The 17,872-nt window shown below is 51.5% G+C and overlaps 1 protein-coding gene across 3 annotated transcripts in view; it reads right to left on the bottom strand.

Annotated features, from left to right (window-relative positions):
• Positions 1-1,719: 1,719 nt before the first annotated feature.
• LOC112666558 (NADH-cytochrome b5 reductase 3) overlaps positions 1,720-17,872 on the bottom strand; it is a 28,735-nt gene continuing 12,582 nt past the window's right edge. For all 3 annotated transcript variants that reach the window (XM_025457666.3, XM_025457684.3, XM_025457674.3), the window contains exons 4-9: positions 17,468-17,574; positions 14,796-14,925; positions 14,231-14,314; positions 13,924-14,009; positions 8,947-9,046; positions 1,720-2,918 (exon numbers count right to left, since the gene is read on the bottom strand). In XM_025457666.3, the coding sequence (XP_025313451.1) occupies positions 2,746-2,918; positions 8,947-9,046; positions 13,924-14,009; positions 14,231-14,314; positions 14,796-14,925; positions 17,468-17,574 (680 nt within the window). In that variant the 3' untranslated portion in view covers positions 1,720-2,745. The remainder of the gene's footprint in view (positions 2,919-8,946; positions 9,047-13,923; positions 14,010-14,230; positions 14,315-14,795; positions 14,926-17,467; positions 17,575-17,872) is intronic.

Genomic DNA, 17,872 nt, shown 5'->3' with positions numbered 1-17,872 from the left:
TGTTATAAATATTATTTTAAAAGGGTGTCAGGTCTGAGAGGGTGGCAAGTCATGACCTAGTTCACTCACCTGTTATACAGATGGAGAAACTGAGGCGAGGAGAGCGGGGGGGGGCCCAGGTCCAATCCATGCCCTTCTCAGCTCCCGGGGACAGCCCCTTGTGAGCTCAGGCAGGTGCACCTTCAAAGCCCGACACTCAGGCCTGCTTTCCCATCCTCCAGAAGGGGGTCACGATGAGGAGACGGGACCTGAGCGCAGTGTCTGCAGGGTCCCCAGCACACAGTAGGTGTTCAGAAGGGATTCCCAGGCCAAGCCCTTCCCTGCCCACTGAGGAGTCCCAGCCCTACTCCTGATGTGGGCCAGGGCCAGAAGAGACGGGAAGAGAGGAAAGAGGAGAAAGGGGCTCCCTGGCCTGAGGCTGGACTTCCAGCATTCCTCCCTGCACACCCCCCCATCCTCTCCTCTTCCCTACTCCGCTCCAGTCACACTGGCCTTCACGATGTTCCTACCAGGTCTCTGCCCCAGGGCCTTTGCACTTGCTGGTCACTCTAGAGCATGTCTACTGTGCTTCCTTTCCAGGCTCATTTCCGCTGTCCCCTCAGTCACCTGCTTTCTTCCATCTGTTTCTCAAAGTTAATTCCCCAAGCTTGTTCCCAAGGCATCTGTACGTGCTGTTCCATCACCTTGAACACCTACCCCAGCAGGGCCAGCTTCGTTGTCTCTTCAGAGAGAACAGCACTCACTCCCACGTTGCCTCGTGGCCTGACTTGTCTTGGCATTTGCTGTTTCACTCATGACACCGTCTGGCACTTGTCTTTCTCACCAGCACCCCAGGAATAGGGGAGGGCGTGTGGGGGCGGCTGCAGCCAAGTCTCCGGCACTTGGAACAGTGCATGAAGGCACGAGGGAGCTAGGGCCCCCTGTGCCGCCTTCCACGGGGAGAGCGGTGCCTGCCTCACCTCATGGCCCAGCTTCCTACCTGAAGGCTAGTCATGGCTGAGCCTCAGGCTCTCCAGCAGAAACCAAGGCCAGTGATTTCTCCCTGGTTTTCAGAGGGGAAAACAGAAAGGAAAACAATGAGGACATACAGAGCTGGACAACACAGGAGCGGAGAGAGCTTTTCACGCGGTGTGAATAAGGCTGGGCGTCAGGGGGCTGGCACCAGGGGAGGACTCCAGGCTGGACTCCCAGAGTCCATACACCCTGGCTCAACTTTCTGTCTCCAGGACTCTAACCTCAAAAAAATCATCGGAGGGGCACCTGGCTGGCTTCAGTTCAGTAGAGCATGTGACTCTTGAAGGTTGTGAATTCAAGCCCAGTGTTGGTGGGGAGCCTACTTAAAAAAAAAAAAAGAAATCATCTGAAAGGAGGATGAAGGCCACCACTGTTTACAAAGTCCACAAACTGGAAGCAGCCTAACTGTCCAAGGGTAGGGGATTTGCTATACAATCAATTATGATCCTTGTGGGCTTCTAGAGAATGTGTGACCCCAGGGGAAAGCCCATCTGATGGAGGAAAAGCAGCAGCCCCATGGTGGGCCATGTGGTTTCAACAGAGGCATTTGCCTGTGGATGTACAGTATTTTTTTTCCCCTGTGCATACTTTTCTGTACAGTCCAAAGCTTACACGATGAACACACGAAAAGTGAGTGCTGGGGCCCTTCCTGTCTCTTCTCCCACAATGCCCCAAGTCACAGAGCCTCAAGGAACCGCAAAAGGGTTAGTATTAGCAAAGTTTTATTTCAATGTTTTTTTTTCTGCTCATAAATGATTCTGAAAAAGCCCATATGCAAGAGGCGAACCCACCCTTCTAAAGGCAACATCGAGGTCACTGAGAATGCTGCTCAGACAAAAACTTCCCCTGTGCTGGGGTGCGGGCAGCATGACGGGTGGGTTTGGGACAGAGGAATAAATAAACATCGTCTCAGCTCTGCCATAAGCACTGGCAGCCCAGGGCCCCGAGGCGGTCCATCAGACTGCCGGGCTGACGGCGTGGAACTCCCAAAGCCGCCCAGATGCTTAGATGTGCTGGGGAGATGCTGAGGCTTCAGGAGGGCTGAGGTGCCCCCTGAAGAGCCTTCAGCCAGCCCCCTCCTCCTACTCCAGGCTGGGAGAGAGCCCAGCTCTCTGCTGACTGGGCCTGCCTGGGTCCTGGGGTGGGGGCAGACTCTCACCCCCACAGCCCCAGCCAAAGGGACTTTTTGGTGTTACCTGTCATGTAGTGTCAGGTGCTAAGGCCTGGCTGTGGCCCTGAGCAGGTAGTGAGGGGTGGCAGGTGAGGGTCCCAAGGCAGTGGCTGGGGGGGACCCTGCCACCTGCAGCTCTGGGCTGCCTGTACATTTGTGTTTATTTCCAGAGGGTAGTCTGCTTTGGGAGGCGGGGTGGGGTGGAGCATGGTGCTTGCAGACTTGGCCTAGTAGTGTATGGGTGGGTGGGGTGGAGGTAGGGAAGGGTCAGGGCCAGGGCCGAGCATCACTGGTAAGAACCGATGAGGGCCAGACAGGTACCGGCCCAGAAGGTGGCTGGCGATGGCCCACCTGTAACAGAACCCTGCTCCCAAAGGGATCCCTCGGGGGCCAGCCCAGCGGGGTAACCAGCCAAGCAACAGGCAGGCCAGGCTGAACCCAGGACCACAGTGGGAGATGTGGGGGAAAGTGATGTTAAAGAGCAGTGGTAGGGAGGAGTGGGTGCGGACAGGGCACAGTGAGTATGCGGGGCAGGCGTGCGAGCAGCCAGCGCCTGGCCATCAGAAGGCGAAGCAGCGCTCCTTGGGGTGGCCCACGCGGTCCAGGTTGGGCAGGCAGGCATACTGGATCATGGGCGGGGGTCCACACATCAGTATCAGCGGCTCCTCCTCTGGAGGTGGAAGGTGGTCCCGGATCATCTCTTCATTTACGAAGCCCTGGCTGTAGTCCCAGGCTGCGGGGAAAGACCAGGTGAGTCCAAGTACAGCTGTGTGACTGACCAATGACTGCCCACCTGCCCAAAGCCCCTCCCCCTGATCACCACACTCCTGTACTGTGACTTTCTCCCTTCTTTCAATGAACACTGAAGAATGAAGAGGCTGATCCAAAGCAAATGCTTGCTCTGATCCCTTGCCCCAGCCTGGCTCACCCAGAACAAAAAAAGCCAGTAAGTAATTAACAAAATGGCAATAAGTATGTAGCTATCAATAATTACTTTAAATGCAAATGGACTAAATTCTCCAATCAAAAGTGGTTGAGTGGATAACAAACAAGACCTTTCTATACCTTTCTATACTGACACAAAAGCAGGCACATAAACCAATGGAACAGAAGAGAAAGCCCAGAAACAAACCCATGATTATATTATTATTATTTTTTAAAGATTTTATTTATTTATTCATGAGAGACACAGAGAGAGAGAGAGAGAGGCAGAGACACAGGCAGAGGGAGAAGCAGGCCCCATGCAGGGAGCCCGATGCTGGACTCTATCCTGGGTCTCCAGGATCAGGCCCTGGGCTGAAGGCGGCACTAAACCATTGAGCCACCGGGGCTGCCCCAAAACCCATGATTATATGTGGTCAATTAATCTTCAACAAAGGAGGCAAGAATATCCAATGGGGAAAAAACAGTCTCCTTAACAAATGGTGTTGGGAAAACCAGACAGCTACTGGACCAGGTGAAACTGGATCACTTTCCTACACCATACACACACATAAAAACCCTCAAAATGGGTTAAGGACCTAAATATGAGACTGAAAACAGAAATCCTAGAAAAGAGCACAGGCCATAATATCTCTGACATCAGCCATAGCAACATTTCTTTAGATATGTCTCCTGAGACAAGAGAAATTAAAGCAAAAATAAACTATTGGGACTACATCAAAATAAAAAGCTTCTGCAAAGCAAAGGAAACCACCAACAAAACTAAAAGACAACCCTACTGAATGGGAGAAGACGTTTGCAAATGATGTATCTGATAAAGGGTTAGTATCCAAAATATATAAAGAACTGATACAACTCAACATCCAAAGTCCAAATAATCCAATTAAAAAATGGACAGGAGACATGAACATTTATCCAAAGACATACAGATGTCCAACACACACATGAAAAGATGCTCCACATCACTCATCATCAGGGAAATGCAAATCAAAACTACAATGAGCTATCCCCTCATGCCTGTCATAATGGCTGACAGGCCACCAGGGGCACCTGGGTGGTTTAGTTGGTTGCACATCTCCCTCTGGCCCCTCCTCCCAACATGTGCTCTCTCTCAAATAAATAAATAAAATCTTAAAAAAAAAAGGAAAAATAATAAAGAACACAAGAAACAACAGGTGTTGGTGAGGATGTGAAGAAAAAGGAACCCTCGTGCACTGTTGGTAGGAATGCAAACTGCTGCAGCCACTGTGGAAAACAGTATGGAGGTTCCTCAAAAAATTAAAAAGAAAGAAAAAAAAATTAAAAAGAGAATTATGCTATGATCCAGTAATCACACAACAGGATATTTACGCAGAGAATACAAAAACACTATTCAAAGGGATACATGCACCCCTATGTTTATAGCCACATTATTTATAATAGCCAAATTATGAAAGCAGCCCAAGTGTCCATCAATTGATGAATGAATAAAGAAGATGTCGTATATATACATATTTGTGTGTGTGTGTGTATATATATATATATATATATATATACATACATACATACAATGGAATATTACTCAGCCATTAAAAAAGAATGAAATCTTGCCATTTGCAATGACATGGATGTAGCTAGAGACTGTAATGCTAAGTGAAATAAGTCAGAGAAAAACAAATACCACATGATGTCACTCATACATGGAACTTAAGAAACAAAACAAACAGACACAGGAAAAATACCAGACAAACCAGAAAACAGACTCCTTAACTGTGGAGAACAAAGAGATGGTAGCCAGAGGGGAGGCGGGTGAGGGGATGGGTGAAACAGGTGACGGGGCTGAAGAGTACACTTGCCATGACGAGCACTCTGTAATGTGTAGCGTCGCTGAATCACTTTACTGCACACCTGAAACTTAACAACTGCCTCAACTGCAAGTTGACGACACTGGAATTAAAGCAAACCAACAAGACCTATCCATAAGTTGCCTACAAGACACTTGAGATGTTTATAAGGGCACACACAGAGTGTGTTGAGAGTGAAGAGACAGAAAAAGATACTCTATGCAGATGGAAAGGAAAAGAAGGCTGCAGGAAATAAGACAAAGAAGGGCATCACGTGAAGGTAAAGAGGTCAATCCAACAAGGATAGAACGTTGGTCAATATTTACGCACCCAACATAGAAGCACCTGATTATATGAAGCAAATACTAACGGATCTAAAGGGGGAAATAGCAACACAATAATAGTAAGGGATTTTAACACTCTGCTTTTATCAATGGATAGGTCACCCAGACAGAGAATTGATACAAAAACTTTGGCCTCAAGCAACATGTTAGCCCCAATAGACTTCAGACATTTACCATTTACAGAAAGTTCCACCCAAAAGTTCACACACATTCTGCTCAAATGCACACCTCACAGCTGTCAGAATGCCATCATCAGGAAGACAAGAAATGACAAATGTTGGCGAGGACACGGGGAACAAGGAGCCTTCGTGTGCCGTTGGTGGGAATGTAAGCTGGTGCAGTCACTGCGGAAAACATTACGGATATTCCTCAAAAAATTAAAGACAGGATTACCCTATGATCCAGTAATTTCGCTTTTGGGTATTTATCAGGAGAAAATGAAAACACTAGCTCAAAAAAGGTATCTGCACCCCACGTTCACTGCTGCATCGTTTACAACAGCCAAGATATGGAAGCTTCTAAATGTCCAGTGAGGGATATATGGGTAAAGTAGGTGTGCTATAAATAGTCGGGGAGCAAGAATTTCTGTCGCTTCAAAGGCTCTTCTAGCTGGACTAAGAACAAAACGGACATGAGAGATTTATGGGAGAAAATCAAATTTAATAGCGTAAGTACAGGGAATGCAGACAGACACGGACATTCCAAAGGCAGTCAGGCAACAAGAGGTGGATATGTCCTTCTGAGCTAAGGAGAAGGGAGCAGGAGTCTGGGATTTCAGAGGAAAGGAATGGAAAGGAATGCATTTCACAGGGCGATAAGAAGAGCAGATAGATGTCTGCTCTGTGATACAGATGGGGCAGTCTGATAAAATTTAGCTCTGTTAATAACCCTACCCAATTTAGCTGCTTCTGTGTGGATAGGGAAGGATAAAAGTTTCTCTTGAGCCCCACAGGGTCACAAGTGCCTTCAGCTCAAAATAATCCACAGGCCCAAGTGGCACATTCGTGGGAGGGGGGTGTTCTGAACCCCTTCAAGACAATGGAATATTATTCAACCATAGAAAAGAATGAAACCTTGCCATTTGTAGCAACACGGATGGACCTCAGGGGCATTATGTGAAGTGAAATGAGTCAGACAGGAAGATAAACACTGTATGATCTCACTCATATGTGGAATCTTTAAAGGAAAAAAAAAAAAAAAACACCACCACAAAACAGCAAGACTGAAAAAACCCAAGCTCACAGATACAGAGAATAGGCTGCTGGTTACCAGAAGCAGGGGTCAGGGGAGGGAGGAACAGGTGGAGATTTAAGTCTATATTTGAAAAGTAGCACGGGACTGAGTTGTATTTGCTAGTGTATAAAATGTTCAGGCATATAAAATAGCTCAATTTTACACGGATTTTTTTTCTAGACAGTGTATTTGTCTTTATTTTTTTTTAAAGATTTTATTTATTTATTTATTCATGATAGTCACAGAGAGAGAGAGAGAGAGAGGCAGAGACACAAGCAGAGGGAGAAGCAGGCTCCATGCAGGGAGCCTGACATGGGATTCGATTCCGGGTCTCCAGGATCACACCCTGGGCCAAAGGCAGGCGCCAAACCGCTGCGCCACCCAGGGATCCCTGTATTTGTCTTTAAAGGTGTACTGAAGGGGGCTTCGTGGGGGGAACACGGGTCAGCTGCATTTGCGAGGCAGCCCTACTTCTTGGTTCCTTCTCTTAGTTCCACGCTAGCCCAGCCGGCCTGTTACCATGATCTTTCTCAGCACCGAGAATTTCAGCTTTTACCTAACACTGTAGCAATTCCCCCACTCCTCTTGAACGCTGGGTCAGAGTAATGGTAAAGTGTAAGATGCTAGACCACCCAGCCCAAAGTCCTCCTTGGGTCACTGTTCAGTCTCCAGGAGCCAGCACTCCGGTGGTGGCATCGCCATGTGCCACCACCAGGGGTCAGTGCCGGGGCCTCCCCATGGGCCACAGGGACCAGAAGGCTCCCAAGGGTGATGAACCCAGCCCACCACCCTATCGGAAACTGCAACCAGCAGCGAGCAAACTTCCCACCTCCCAGTGGCCCCCTCCAGACGCCCCTGCCCGACTACAGTTGACCCGGGAACAGCACAGGTCCACGCAGAGGTGCAGCTTTTGCCATCAGGACAGTACGGTCCTATAAATATACTTCCCTTATGATTTTCTTGATAACATGTTCTTCTCTCTAGCCCAGTTTCATTGTAAGAATACAACGTGTAATATACAAAATAGGTGTGTTTAACTGATTCTTGGTGCCACTGATAAGGCTCTGGTCGACAGCAGGCTCTTAAATTTTTATGGACTCAAAGGTAATATGCAGATTTTTGACTACATGGGGGTGAGGGTCAGTGTCTCTAATCCTGGTGTTGCCCAAGGTCAACTGCACTTTGTTTATCCCTGGTCTCGCTAACCACCTGCTACTCGGCTCTATAACTTGCTAAGAAACCTGTTTCCTGCTCATCTTCTCCCACTGCAACATCACAGGGCCAAGCTGACTGCAGGAAGAGCAGAGGGGCCAACAGGAAGCCAAGTTCAGATGGCCTGGCCCAGGCCGGCCGGCCAGTGACACACCTCAGGGCACTGCTGGTGAGGTCCGCAGTCCACCCAGGCCCCAGCCTAGCTCTTGGCCAAGAGGCCCAGGACCTGATTTGGTTGACCCAGAAGGGTGGCTCCTTTCACAGGGATGGGCCCAGATGCCCCAGTTCCTGCGATGGGCGCTGCCCCAAGGCCCCATCTGCTCAGTTCTGGGGGAAGTGGACGTGGCATGTTCCCCACACCAGGCTGAGCCCTGGGGGACCCTGGGCCCTGGGGAGGGGAGTAGGCAAAGCAAGGCAAAGCAATGCTGGTGCCCACAAGGATGCTTCAAAAATGTTCAGTTTCCAACATTTAGAAGTTTCCTGTGAAGATGCAGGTCCCTGCTCCTCTTGACATGTGGAAGGGCCTGACCGACAGGGCTGCAGTCACATGGAAGGACTGCTCCACTCCCTACAGTCTCCAGACCCTGGAGCCGAGCATCATCAGTCCCATAGACCAAGAAGCCTGAGCTACTGCTTTTCTCAGAGAGCAAATTACGCTTCTACCTGAAGCAGGAGGATGACGCAGAATTTAACTCCCAGAGGGTGGCCTCATCTCAGGTTTTGTGGGCAGCCCTCATTTGTTGCCTCCTACGTGACCTTGGCAAAGTGGATGGGTAGAATGGGGTTCACTGTATGTCAGCCCCGCCCCAACCCCCCAGGGCTGATGTCTGGGGAGAAAATGGTGTAACGTACCTTACAGGGTACAAACTGCACAGCGGGAGCAGTTGTGCCCCCACCACCCCCACCCAGAGTAAGCCCCTGGACCAAGGGCAGAAGGCCAGCTCTCTGTCCAGCAGGGGGCAGTGCAGCCAGGGGAAGGCCTTGGGCTCTGGAGGAGGAGGACGGAAGTTCAAGCCTGGGCTCCGGTGGTGTGTTTCTAGCCATGTGCTGTGGGACGCTTACTTCTCCTCTCTGATCTCTCCTTCATTGTGAGGTGGGTTGCACCATCTCCCTCTCCCAGGCCACCCTGAGCACCCTCAGAGACCATGCAGGTAGAAGGCCCAGCACCCCCACCCAGCCCAGCGCACTCAGCGCCTCCGTCTCTCACCTTCTGGGGCTTTGTCCACTGTGTACCAGAGCTTGAAGCGAGCAGAATGTTCATTCCGCAGTTCCTCCAGCTCGGGCCGCAGCAGGATGTCCTTCTCAGTCTGGGGAGGGGGGGACAGGGCCCAGAGGTCAGGACAGGCTGCCCTTGGAGACACTTGTCGCCCAAATGGCTCATCAGCCCGGCCACCGTGGGCCACGTGCTTGGCAAAGCTGGCCGGAGAGCAGCCTGGCGGAGCAGGCCCAGACGCCTAGGAGCGCACGCCCCTCTTTCCCCATCTCACCTGAGGAGCGGCTCGAAGCTGCAGATGCTCATTACAAAGGGGTCTGCAGACGGTTTCTACCGCGGTGGGGAATGTGTCCTGATAGGACAGGGACTGGAGGAGGCCAGCAGCTAAAGACAGGTACAGTCAACTACATAACCAGGAAGACCGGAAAGAAACAGGCCAAAACCTGCACCATGACCATCCCACTTAAAATAGCAAGTGGTTCCAGTGACAGGTCCCTCATCCCAAAGACAAGCCTCCTTACATTCTGGCATCTCAGGCTGCACATCCTTAAGTCAGGAGATGCAGACAACTGTTCCCCAAACCACACCTGCTCCTTCCACAGCCTCCCCCATGCTGTGGCCTACAGCTCCCCACTCTGCTCCCACCGGCTTCATCCAGCTGGCCCCACGTGGCCCTGTCCTTCAGCCTGGTATCACCTCCTCCAGGAAGCCTTCCTGGACTCCCCAGGGGCCTCAGCGATCTACTCCTCACATGGCCCCTCTGTCTCACGTGTCTCCAGGTCACTCAGACAGAAGGAGCTCCTCAGGCCAGTGGGTGGTATGACTGACCCCATGGGACTGTTATAAACTCAGGACCAAAGAACTCTCTGCTCCCAGGGGCAGGACGGCATCTCGACATGGTCAGCAAAATGGACTAAGGGTGCTAATTGCAGCGAGGATGGGTAGGAAAGGACAGATAATTTGAAGCCACAGCGATTAATATTTCCTGAGTACCCGCTGCACAGAGACCGTCCTGCTGGCAGGAGGGACTGACCCAGCTCAAGCTGTACTTCTCTCAAGGACCCTGAAGTCCTGGCTCCTCAGTGTTCCGCTGCAGGCAGGAGGCATGAGCCTCTGCGGGTCCCAGGGAGGAGGATATTGATTGTTTCTCCATTTTTTTCATTCCTTTCTTTTTTTTTAAGTAGGCTCCATGCCTAGCATGAAGTTCAATGTGGGGCTTGAACCCACAACCCCAAGATCAAGACCTGAGTTGAGATCAAGAGCCAGACACTTAACTGACACTTAACCATCCAGATCCCCTCGTTTCTCCCATTTCTAAGTGGGGTAGTGGGCCCTCCTGTCCTGATCGAGGACAGGGCCAAGGCTCAGGCTGGACAAGCTCTGTGTAAAAAATACAAAAATATGGAAGTAAAGAAAAATCCCAATAGTCTTCAGAAATAATGAGGGCTAGAATTGTTTATCTTTTAGACTTTGTTTTCTAGTAAGTACATATACTTCCTTTTTAATAAAAATGGGATCTGGGCACGCAGGCCACCTTGCCACCTGCTTTTCTAAGGTACGAACACGCCATAGCGTGTCATCAGCCTCCAAGCACCAATGCTTCCCTTACCAGCTGCACAGCTTGGGCTGAACAATGGGACCACCTGTTCTCCACTGAAAGGCATTTAAATCGTTTTGTACACCCTCCTTCATAAACAATGTCTCCCTGACCATCACTGCCTTACCAGTTCCTTAGATAAATCTCAGAAAGTGTAAGGCATTCAATACACGTGGGTTTCAGTAATTCACACACCAGCAGCGTGCCCAGTCTTGGGCCAGTGGGTAATGACCATTGAATCTTGGCCAGCCAGATGGATGGAAAGTAAATCTCACGTTTTATTTATTTAAGTATTTATTTTAAAGTTAGTTTATTTATTTATTTATTTATTTTTTTAAGATTTTATTTATTTATTCATGATAGTCACACAGAGAGAGACAGAGAGGCAGAGACACAGGCAGAGGGAGAAGCAGGCCCCATGCAGGGAGCCCGACGTGGGACTCGATCCCGGGTCTCCAGGATCATGCCCTGGGCCGAAGGCAGCGCTTAAACCGCTGAGCCACCCAGGCTGCCCTTATTTGTTTGTTTGTTTTGAAGTAATGTCTACCCCCAATGTGGGGCTCGAACCCACGACCCCAAGATCAAGAGTTGCATGCTCTTCTGACTGAGCTAGCCAGGTGCCTATATATTTTTAAAATTATTTTATTTTTTAAAGATTTTATTTATTTATTTAATATTTTATTTATTCATGACAGACACACACAGAGAGAGGCAGAGACACAGAGAGAGAAAGAGAGGCAGAGACACAGGCAGAGAGAGAAGTAGGCTCCACGCAAGGAGCCTGACGTGGGATTCCATCCTAGGACCTCGGGATCATACCCTGAGCTGAAGGCAGATGCTCAACCACTGAGCCACCCCAGGCATCCCTTTTTTATTATTTTAAAGGTAAGTTTTTGGGACTCCTGGGTGGCTGAGTGGCTGAGTGTCTACCTTTGGCTCAGGTCATGATCCTCGGGTCCTGGGAGCCTGCTTCTCCCTTTGCCTATGTCTCTGCCCCTCTCTCTATGTCTTTCAAGATAAATAAATAAAATCTTATAAAAAAAAAAAGGTGAGTTTGTCGTTGGCTCAAGTTGTATCTTATTAGTCTGAAAATACTTTTTTTTTAAGATTTTTATTTATTTATTCATGAGAGACACAGAGAGAGAGAGGCAGAGACACAGGAAGAGGGAGAAGCAGGCTCCATGCAGGGAGCCTGACATGGGACTTGATCCTGGGTCTCCAGGGTCCGGCCCTGGGCTGACAGCTGTGCTAAACCGCTGAGCCACCCATGGCTCATGGGGCTGCCCATGAAAAGACTCTTTCTATATTGGTGATGCCATATGGATCTTTCCCCCTGCTATTTATCTACCTTATTTATGGTGTTCTCACTTGTAAGCAGCTGGGTTCTCCTCTGGTGTCTTGCTTACACTGCCTATCCTCATTCATTCATTCTATACTCATAAAAATGTTCACCAAGCACCTCTAACCCTTCACTTTTCTACATGTATATTTTAAACCTAAACCTCACTTTACTGCAAGGCTAAAGTAGGGATCTATCCCCTATTGCTATTTTCCAAATTCATAGCAACTAACCCAACACTCCTTTCATCTCTCCCCTCGGGTTTGAGACGACACCCGCACCACCTGTACAGTCTCATATATACTTGGGCCTGTTTCTAGGCCGGTGCTGTTCAGCAGAACTTTCTGCAATGACAGGGGTGGGAATATTCTAGATCTCTTATCACACAGAGTCACCACGCACCACAGGTAGCTACAGAACCCATGAAATGTGGCTACTGAGGCCGGGAAAGTGAGTTGTAAATTTTAGTTAACCTTCATTAACTTAAATGTAAAGAGCCACATGTTCTGGCATGTTCCAGCACAGTCTAGCAGCCTAGGCTTTCCATTGTGTCACCCAGAAATGCATCAAGTCCAGTAAGCCCAGCGGTCACGTGTGGCTCAGGAACCACTGCTCCCATCATTGATGCTTTACTGGCACCAACCAGCGGGCTTGATTCTTCCTTGCTATTCTTTCTTCTCAAAACTTTCTTGGTGGTGTATAGACATGCTGTCCTCACATAATACTAACACTTTCTTTGCATTTTTCACTCTCCTGCCATCACGAGTGCACACTGGCACTTCCAAAGGCTGTGCAACTTGCCACACTGCCCCAACCAAATGCAAAAGCGGTATGGAACCCAGCCCGCTTCCATTAAGCCAGACAACACAAAGGCTTGCAAACATGTAAAACGAGATAATATTTTCCAAAATAGTTATTTTTCATAAAATATGCTCTGGCTCAAGTCCTAGTCCCACTCTACTTCCTCTGAGACACTTGTTGGGTGTCTGAGCTCAGGGCTGTAAAGTGAAGCATCCCACCACCCTGGCTAGTGGGCTAACAGGCCTGAGGATCCCCTGTACAGGTGACACCGGGCTGATGGCCTCCAGAGACTAACCCAGCAGCACTAAGTGGCACCACCAGCCTCCCATCCCACCGGACCCCACCCTACCCCACCCCATCCCATTCCATCCCCACCAGCTTGAATTACTGGCTCTTCCCACCCCCCAGGCCTCGTCAAAGCCACCCCAGTTGGCCTCAGGGCAGTTTCCTGCAGCTGTGGGAGTCCAAGGACCTCACAGATGCCTGGGCCAGATGGGGCCTCGGGCAAGCTGACCTGAACCATATCTGAGAGATATGGGGGCCTAAGCATGGCCCCCATGCTGTTGGAGGACAGGTGTCTCATCTTGGCTTTCCCCCAAAGGGAAGCTACTTTGCAAAATTCACATATTCAATAAGACATTGAACCTAGAAAGATCCTTGGGATGACCCTGCTTCATCAGCTAATTCCACAGTGAGGGAGCAGAGCCCAGGGAGGGAAGTGGTTTGTCCAAGGCCACACAACAGGCCAGGGCAGGCAGGCAGCAGGAGTGGGGTGGAGGACATACACTCCGGAGTCGGAGAGACCAATTCCAAACTCTGTCCCTATACCCCCAGCTCCAGGCCTGCAGGCAGCGGTGCTCTCAGCCCCTCCAGCCCCAGGCCAGCCCCATCCCAGCCAGCATTCCTTCACTTCACTGCTGGGTTCCTAACTCTGTTTGTGGAGTGAGTGCTGAGATTCTGAGAAAGCAGCCAGGGAGCAAATCCCAGGGGAAGGGAATGCTCCAGGTGCCTTATCCCTCAGCACTTGAAGCAGCCCCACTCAGGTCAGACATGGGCTCTAGGCTGAAAAGCCTGACCCCCACCAACCGTAGGAAGGCTGCCTGTGCTCAAGATGCTCAGAGCACCATCACATTTCAGCCATGCAACCACACAGACCCCCTCAGGGTGCCTCGCAGGGCCCTGCGCTCCCTCTCTGCAACAGCCCAGTTTGCATCACTCAGGAACACCCACTGACCTGGTTGGCAAATAGTAGGTGGCACACGGTGGGGTCGTGTGGGTCTTTGATGATGGCACGGATCACCTGCAGCATCGGGGTGATGCCTGCAAAACAGCAGCCCCCCACATGCTGAGTGAGCACCTGCTGTATACATACACACACACCTAGTGCCAGGCAGACATGGGGTGACGTGGAGGGGTGGGGCCCAGACAACTGGCCTCCCGTTGCTTATAATCTGTGCCCAATCCCATGCCCTGACCTGACCTGACCGTAACCCATGACATCTGCCTGCCAGGGATTCAACAAGGGTCTCGGGCTCAAATACCGGTTCCTCCGGCGATCATGCCGACAGACTTCACCGTCTTGATGATGGGGTTGGACTTCTTGTCTGGACGGATGGCAAACTTTCCTGGGGAGAGAAGGGAGAAGGAGTTGAGGAGACCCCGCTCTCACACATGCCATGCTTGGGGCTGGAGGGCTGGAGCACCTGCCCCTGCTGTGGGGGTCTGAGGGGTGGGCGGCCATCGCACAACCCCAGCCAGTTGGGGGCAGGGAGAGGATGGGATGGTGGCAATACCAGCCAAGAGGAGGTGGATGAGCCCTTTGTTCCCACCACAGATGGTGTGGGGGGCAGTGGTGAGGCTGGGGAGCCACAGGTGCTCTGGCTCAATGCCTTCACCTGCCTAGTTTCAAACAAAGCTGATCTGTGGGCAGCCAGTCTGCAACCCTTGTGCTGGCCAGCTTCCCTCGTACACAGCCAAGGAAACTGAGGCCCCAGAGGAGACTGCGTACCCAACAAAGGTCACCCACCCAGACAGCAGCAGGATTGGGGCCTGCACCCAGCATTCACTGTGCCTGCCGGGGCCTTAGGACATTCCAACCCAAATCACCTTTGCCCTGGTAGACCAGCAGTCCATTCGGGCCCCGGAACTCAATGGTGTCTCCAATCTTCATGCTTTCCAGGTACTGGGACATCTTCCCTCCAGCAGGAAACTTGGGATGGGTGTCTTTGAAGTAAACCTGCAAGACACACCCACTGTCCTCAGGCCCGGTTCCCAGGGTCATAGGGGTGAGCTCGGGCCGCAGAGGGAAGGAAGCACCTCCTCTTCTGGGGTTCTCTGCGGCCTGTGTGTGGCTCTCCCGTGTGCCCCGTCCACCCATCTAGACTCACCCATCTGCATGCCAGGCCCCCAGGAGTCTGCCTCTCCCTAACGTCCCCTCCGAACACAAAATGTCTGCCCCCTGAACAAGGCAACCAAGCCGAGGGCTTGATGTATTCATGTTCTGCCAAGAACTGTCTCTGTGCCCCTCCCGATGGGAGATTCCCACGCTGCCCACACAGAAAAGGCTTTGGGAACTGGGCTCAGCCTCGTCCCTCCTGTGCATGTTCAGTTCTTTCCACTTTTAGTGTCATAAAAACAGTGTTCCTGGAGCAATTTTCCTCTCTGTCCTTTGGGACGTCCCCTTTGGAAGAGGAAGTGCTAGGAGAAAGAGATGGGGAGATGGAGGGTGAGCGGCTCACCCTGTCCAGGGCTGGGAGTGGTGGGCCTCAAGGGGCCAGCAGGAGTGAGGGCAGAGAAAGAGTGGCTGGGGAGGGACAGGCAGCCCAAAAGGCCTGGCCTCAGGGGGAAAGAAGAGCTCATCCTGGCTACAGCACAGGGGAAGTGTCAGCGTGGGGGAAGTGCAGGGATGGGGGGTGAGGGGGGCAGAACTATGTGTAGGCCAGGACTCTGACCTCTGTCCAGGGCCAATGGGGAGCAGGGAGGGAGGTCTCTGAGCCAGAAGGGGCCTGGTCTTCCTGAATTTCCCATCCTCTACTTGAAATCCCCCCAACACCTTCTCCCCATCCGGTTAGAGTGATTCCAACAAGAACAGATGCTCGAACCTCACCACCTTCCCTTTCCTTCTGGACAAAGCCCCAAACTTTACTTGGCCCCCAAGGCACTGCCTGGCACCCCGCACCCCTCCCCTTCTTGTCCTCTGAAGCTCCTGCTCTTTGGCTGCATAGGTCTTCAAGCCTCCTTCTGACCTCAGGGGCCTTTGCACTGGGAAGGTCCTTTTCCATCCTCTGTCTGGTCAACGCCTCCTTGGCCTCCATGTCTTACCTCTCTGTCACCTGCCTGGGGGAGCAGCTCCCATCACTCCATCCGCCCCACTCTGTGCCATTCCAGGTACTTAGTCTCAGTGTCCACTCTCCAGGCAAAGACCTGGGCCTAGGCACTCAGTACAATCTTATCTATTGACACCAAGCTAAGGAGGGACCCAGGTCCAGCTCCATTCCTGCCCTCATGGACCCAGTATCACGCCAGGACCCTGCGAGCCCCTGTGAGCCCCTGTGAGCGGGGACGCCACACACTGCAGTTAGGACAGCAAGCCTGGGCCCCAGGAGTGCTGAACTGGGGTGCCCATGGCAGTTTGGGCCTTTACTGGGAGGGTCTCCAACTCCCCACCCCCACTGGCCTGGGGCTGGTTCACATTTGTTGGACATGTAATCTGAGAACGTGGATTGTTGGGTTTTTTTGTGTGTGTGTGTTTTTTTTAAGATTTTATTTATTCATGAAAGACAGAGAGAAAGAGAGAGAGAGAGAGGCAGAGACACAGGCAGAGGGAGAAGCAGGCCCCATGCCAGGAGCCTGATGTAGGACTCAATCCCAGGACTCCAGGATCACGCCCTGAGCTGAATGCAGGCGCCAAACCACTGAGCCACCCAGGGATCCCCAGAGAACGTGGATTGTTCAGTAACGCTTGTGCTTCTAATTTTCACAAACACATACTATGCTATGGTTGTCATTTCTCTTTCCACTCAATGTGATTTTTTTTTTTTTAGAGAGGGAGCATGCGTGCAAGAGAGCGCACATGTGTACAAGGGTGGAGGGGCAAAGGGAGTGAGAGAGAAAGAGAGAATCTCAAGCAGACTCCAGGATCAGCATGCAGCCCGACTTGGGGCTCAATCCCACGACCCTGAGATCGTGACCTAAGCCGAAATCAAGAGTCAGACAACCAACTGAGGCACCCAGGCGCCCAGAGTGATTCTGAAGATCCTCGCTGGTTGTTCTGTGTCCCTCTGATCTAATGGCTGCATCTCCTCCACGGTGTGCACCCACCTCCATCCTGATGCTTCCCAGCTCTCCAGACAAGGGTCCTGAGCTCCTCGCACTACTCTTGAGGGGCCTTTGGGCTGTTTCCTAGGGAAACATGCTCAGGAAAGGACCAGCTGGTCCCAGAGGCCGTGTGACTGACTGTAATGGAGCAGGGCCCCTGGGGCCATGACCAGGCACCCAGTGTCCTAGGCTTTGCTGGTCCAAGAGCAGGAAAGTGAATTCTGCACGAGCTGGTCAACATTACTGGTCTCTCTTGTGCAGACGATCTGTCCTTAGTTGAAGACACTCATCTGAACCCCAGACCCTGCCCTCTGCCAAACCTCCACATTTGGCTTTTGCTGAGAAACTCCAGTTTGCTACTCATTCAGAAACCAGGTGCAAGGGAGCACTGGGCCTTCAGAGAGCGGACTCCAGGGGATGCGGTCGCCCCTGCCAACACGGTTTCGGCCCCAAGATCTCACCTTGATGACCAGGTCCACAAAGCCTTTGTCATCGTCACTGGAGACGGGCGTGTAGGGCCGAATGACCAGGTTTCCATCGATCCGAGCTGAGAGGTAGATGTGCTGGCCTGCAGGATGAGGAGGGGTGATTACGGGAGTCCTGACAGGGCCACCGACTATCTCTGCAGGGTCCGCCCGGTCTAGTCAACCACTGCTCTGTGCTCCACCTTGCCCTCAAAGGCTGGCCTCGCCTGGGCTCCAGTGCCCACTTCCTGCCCCCACAGCAGTTCCCATTCTGTCCCAGCTTCCTGCTGCCACACCTACCTGCTACTTCCTGCTGGTGCCACTGCCAGGGACACCAGGGATTTCCCCTCTCATTCTGACACTCATCCTTGAAGGTCCAGTGTGGCTGTCACCTTGTCCCTG

Source organism: Canis lupus, chromosome 10, assembly GCF_003254725.2.
Source record: "Canis lupus dingo isolate Sandy chromosome 10, ASM325472v2, whole genome shotgun sequence".
NCBI lineage: Eukaryota > Metazoa > Chordata > Mammalia > Carnivora > Canidae > Canis > Canis lupus.
This window is presented reverse-complemented; position numbering and strand designations above follow the sequence as displayed.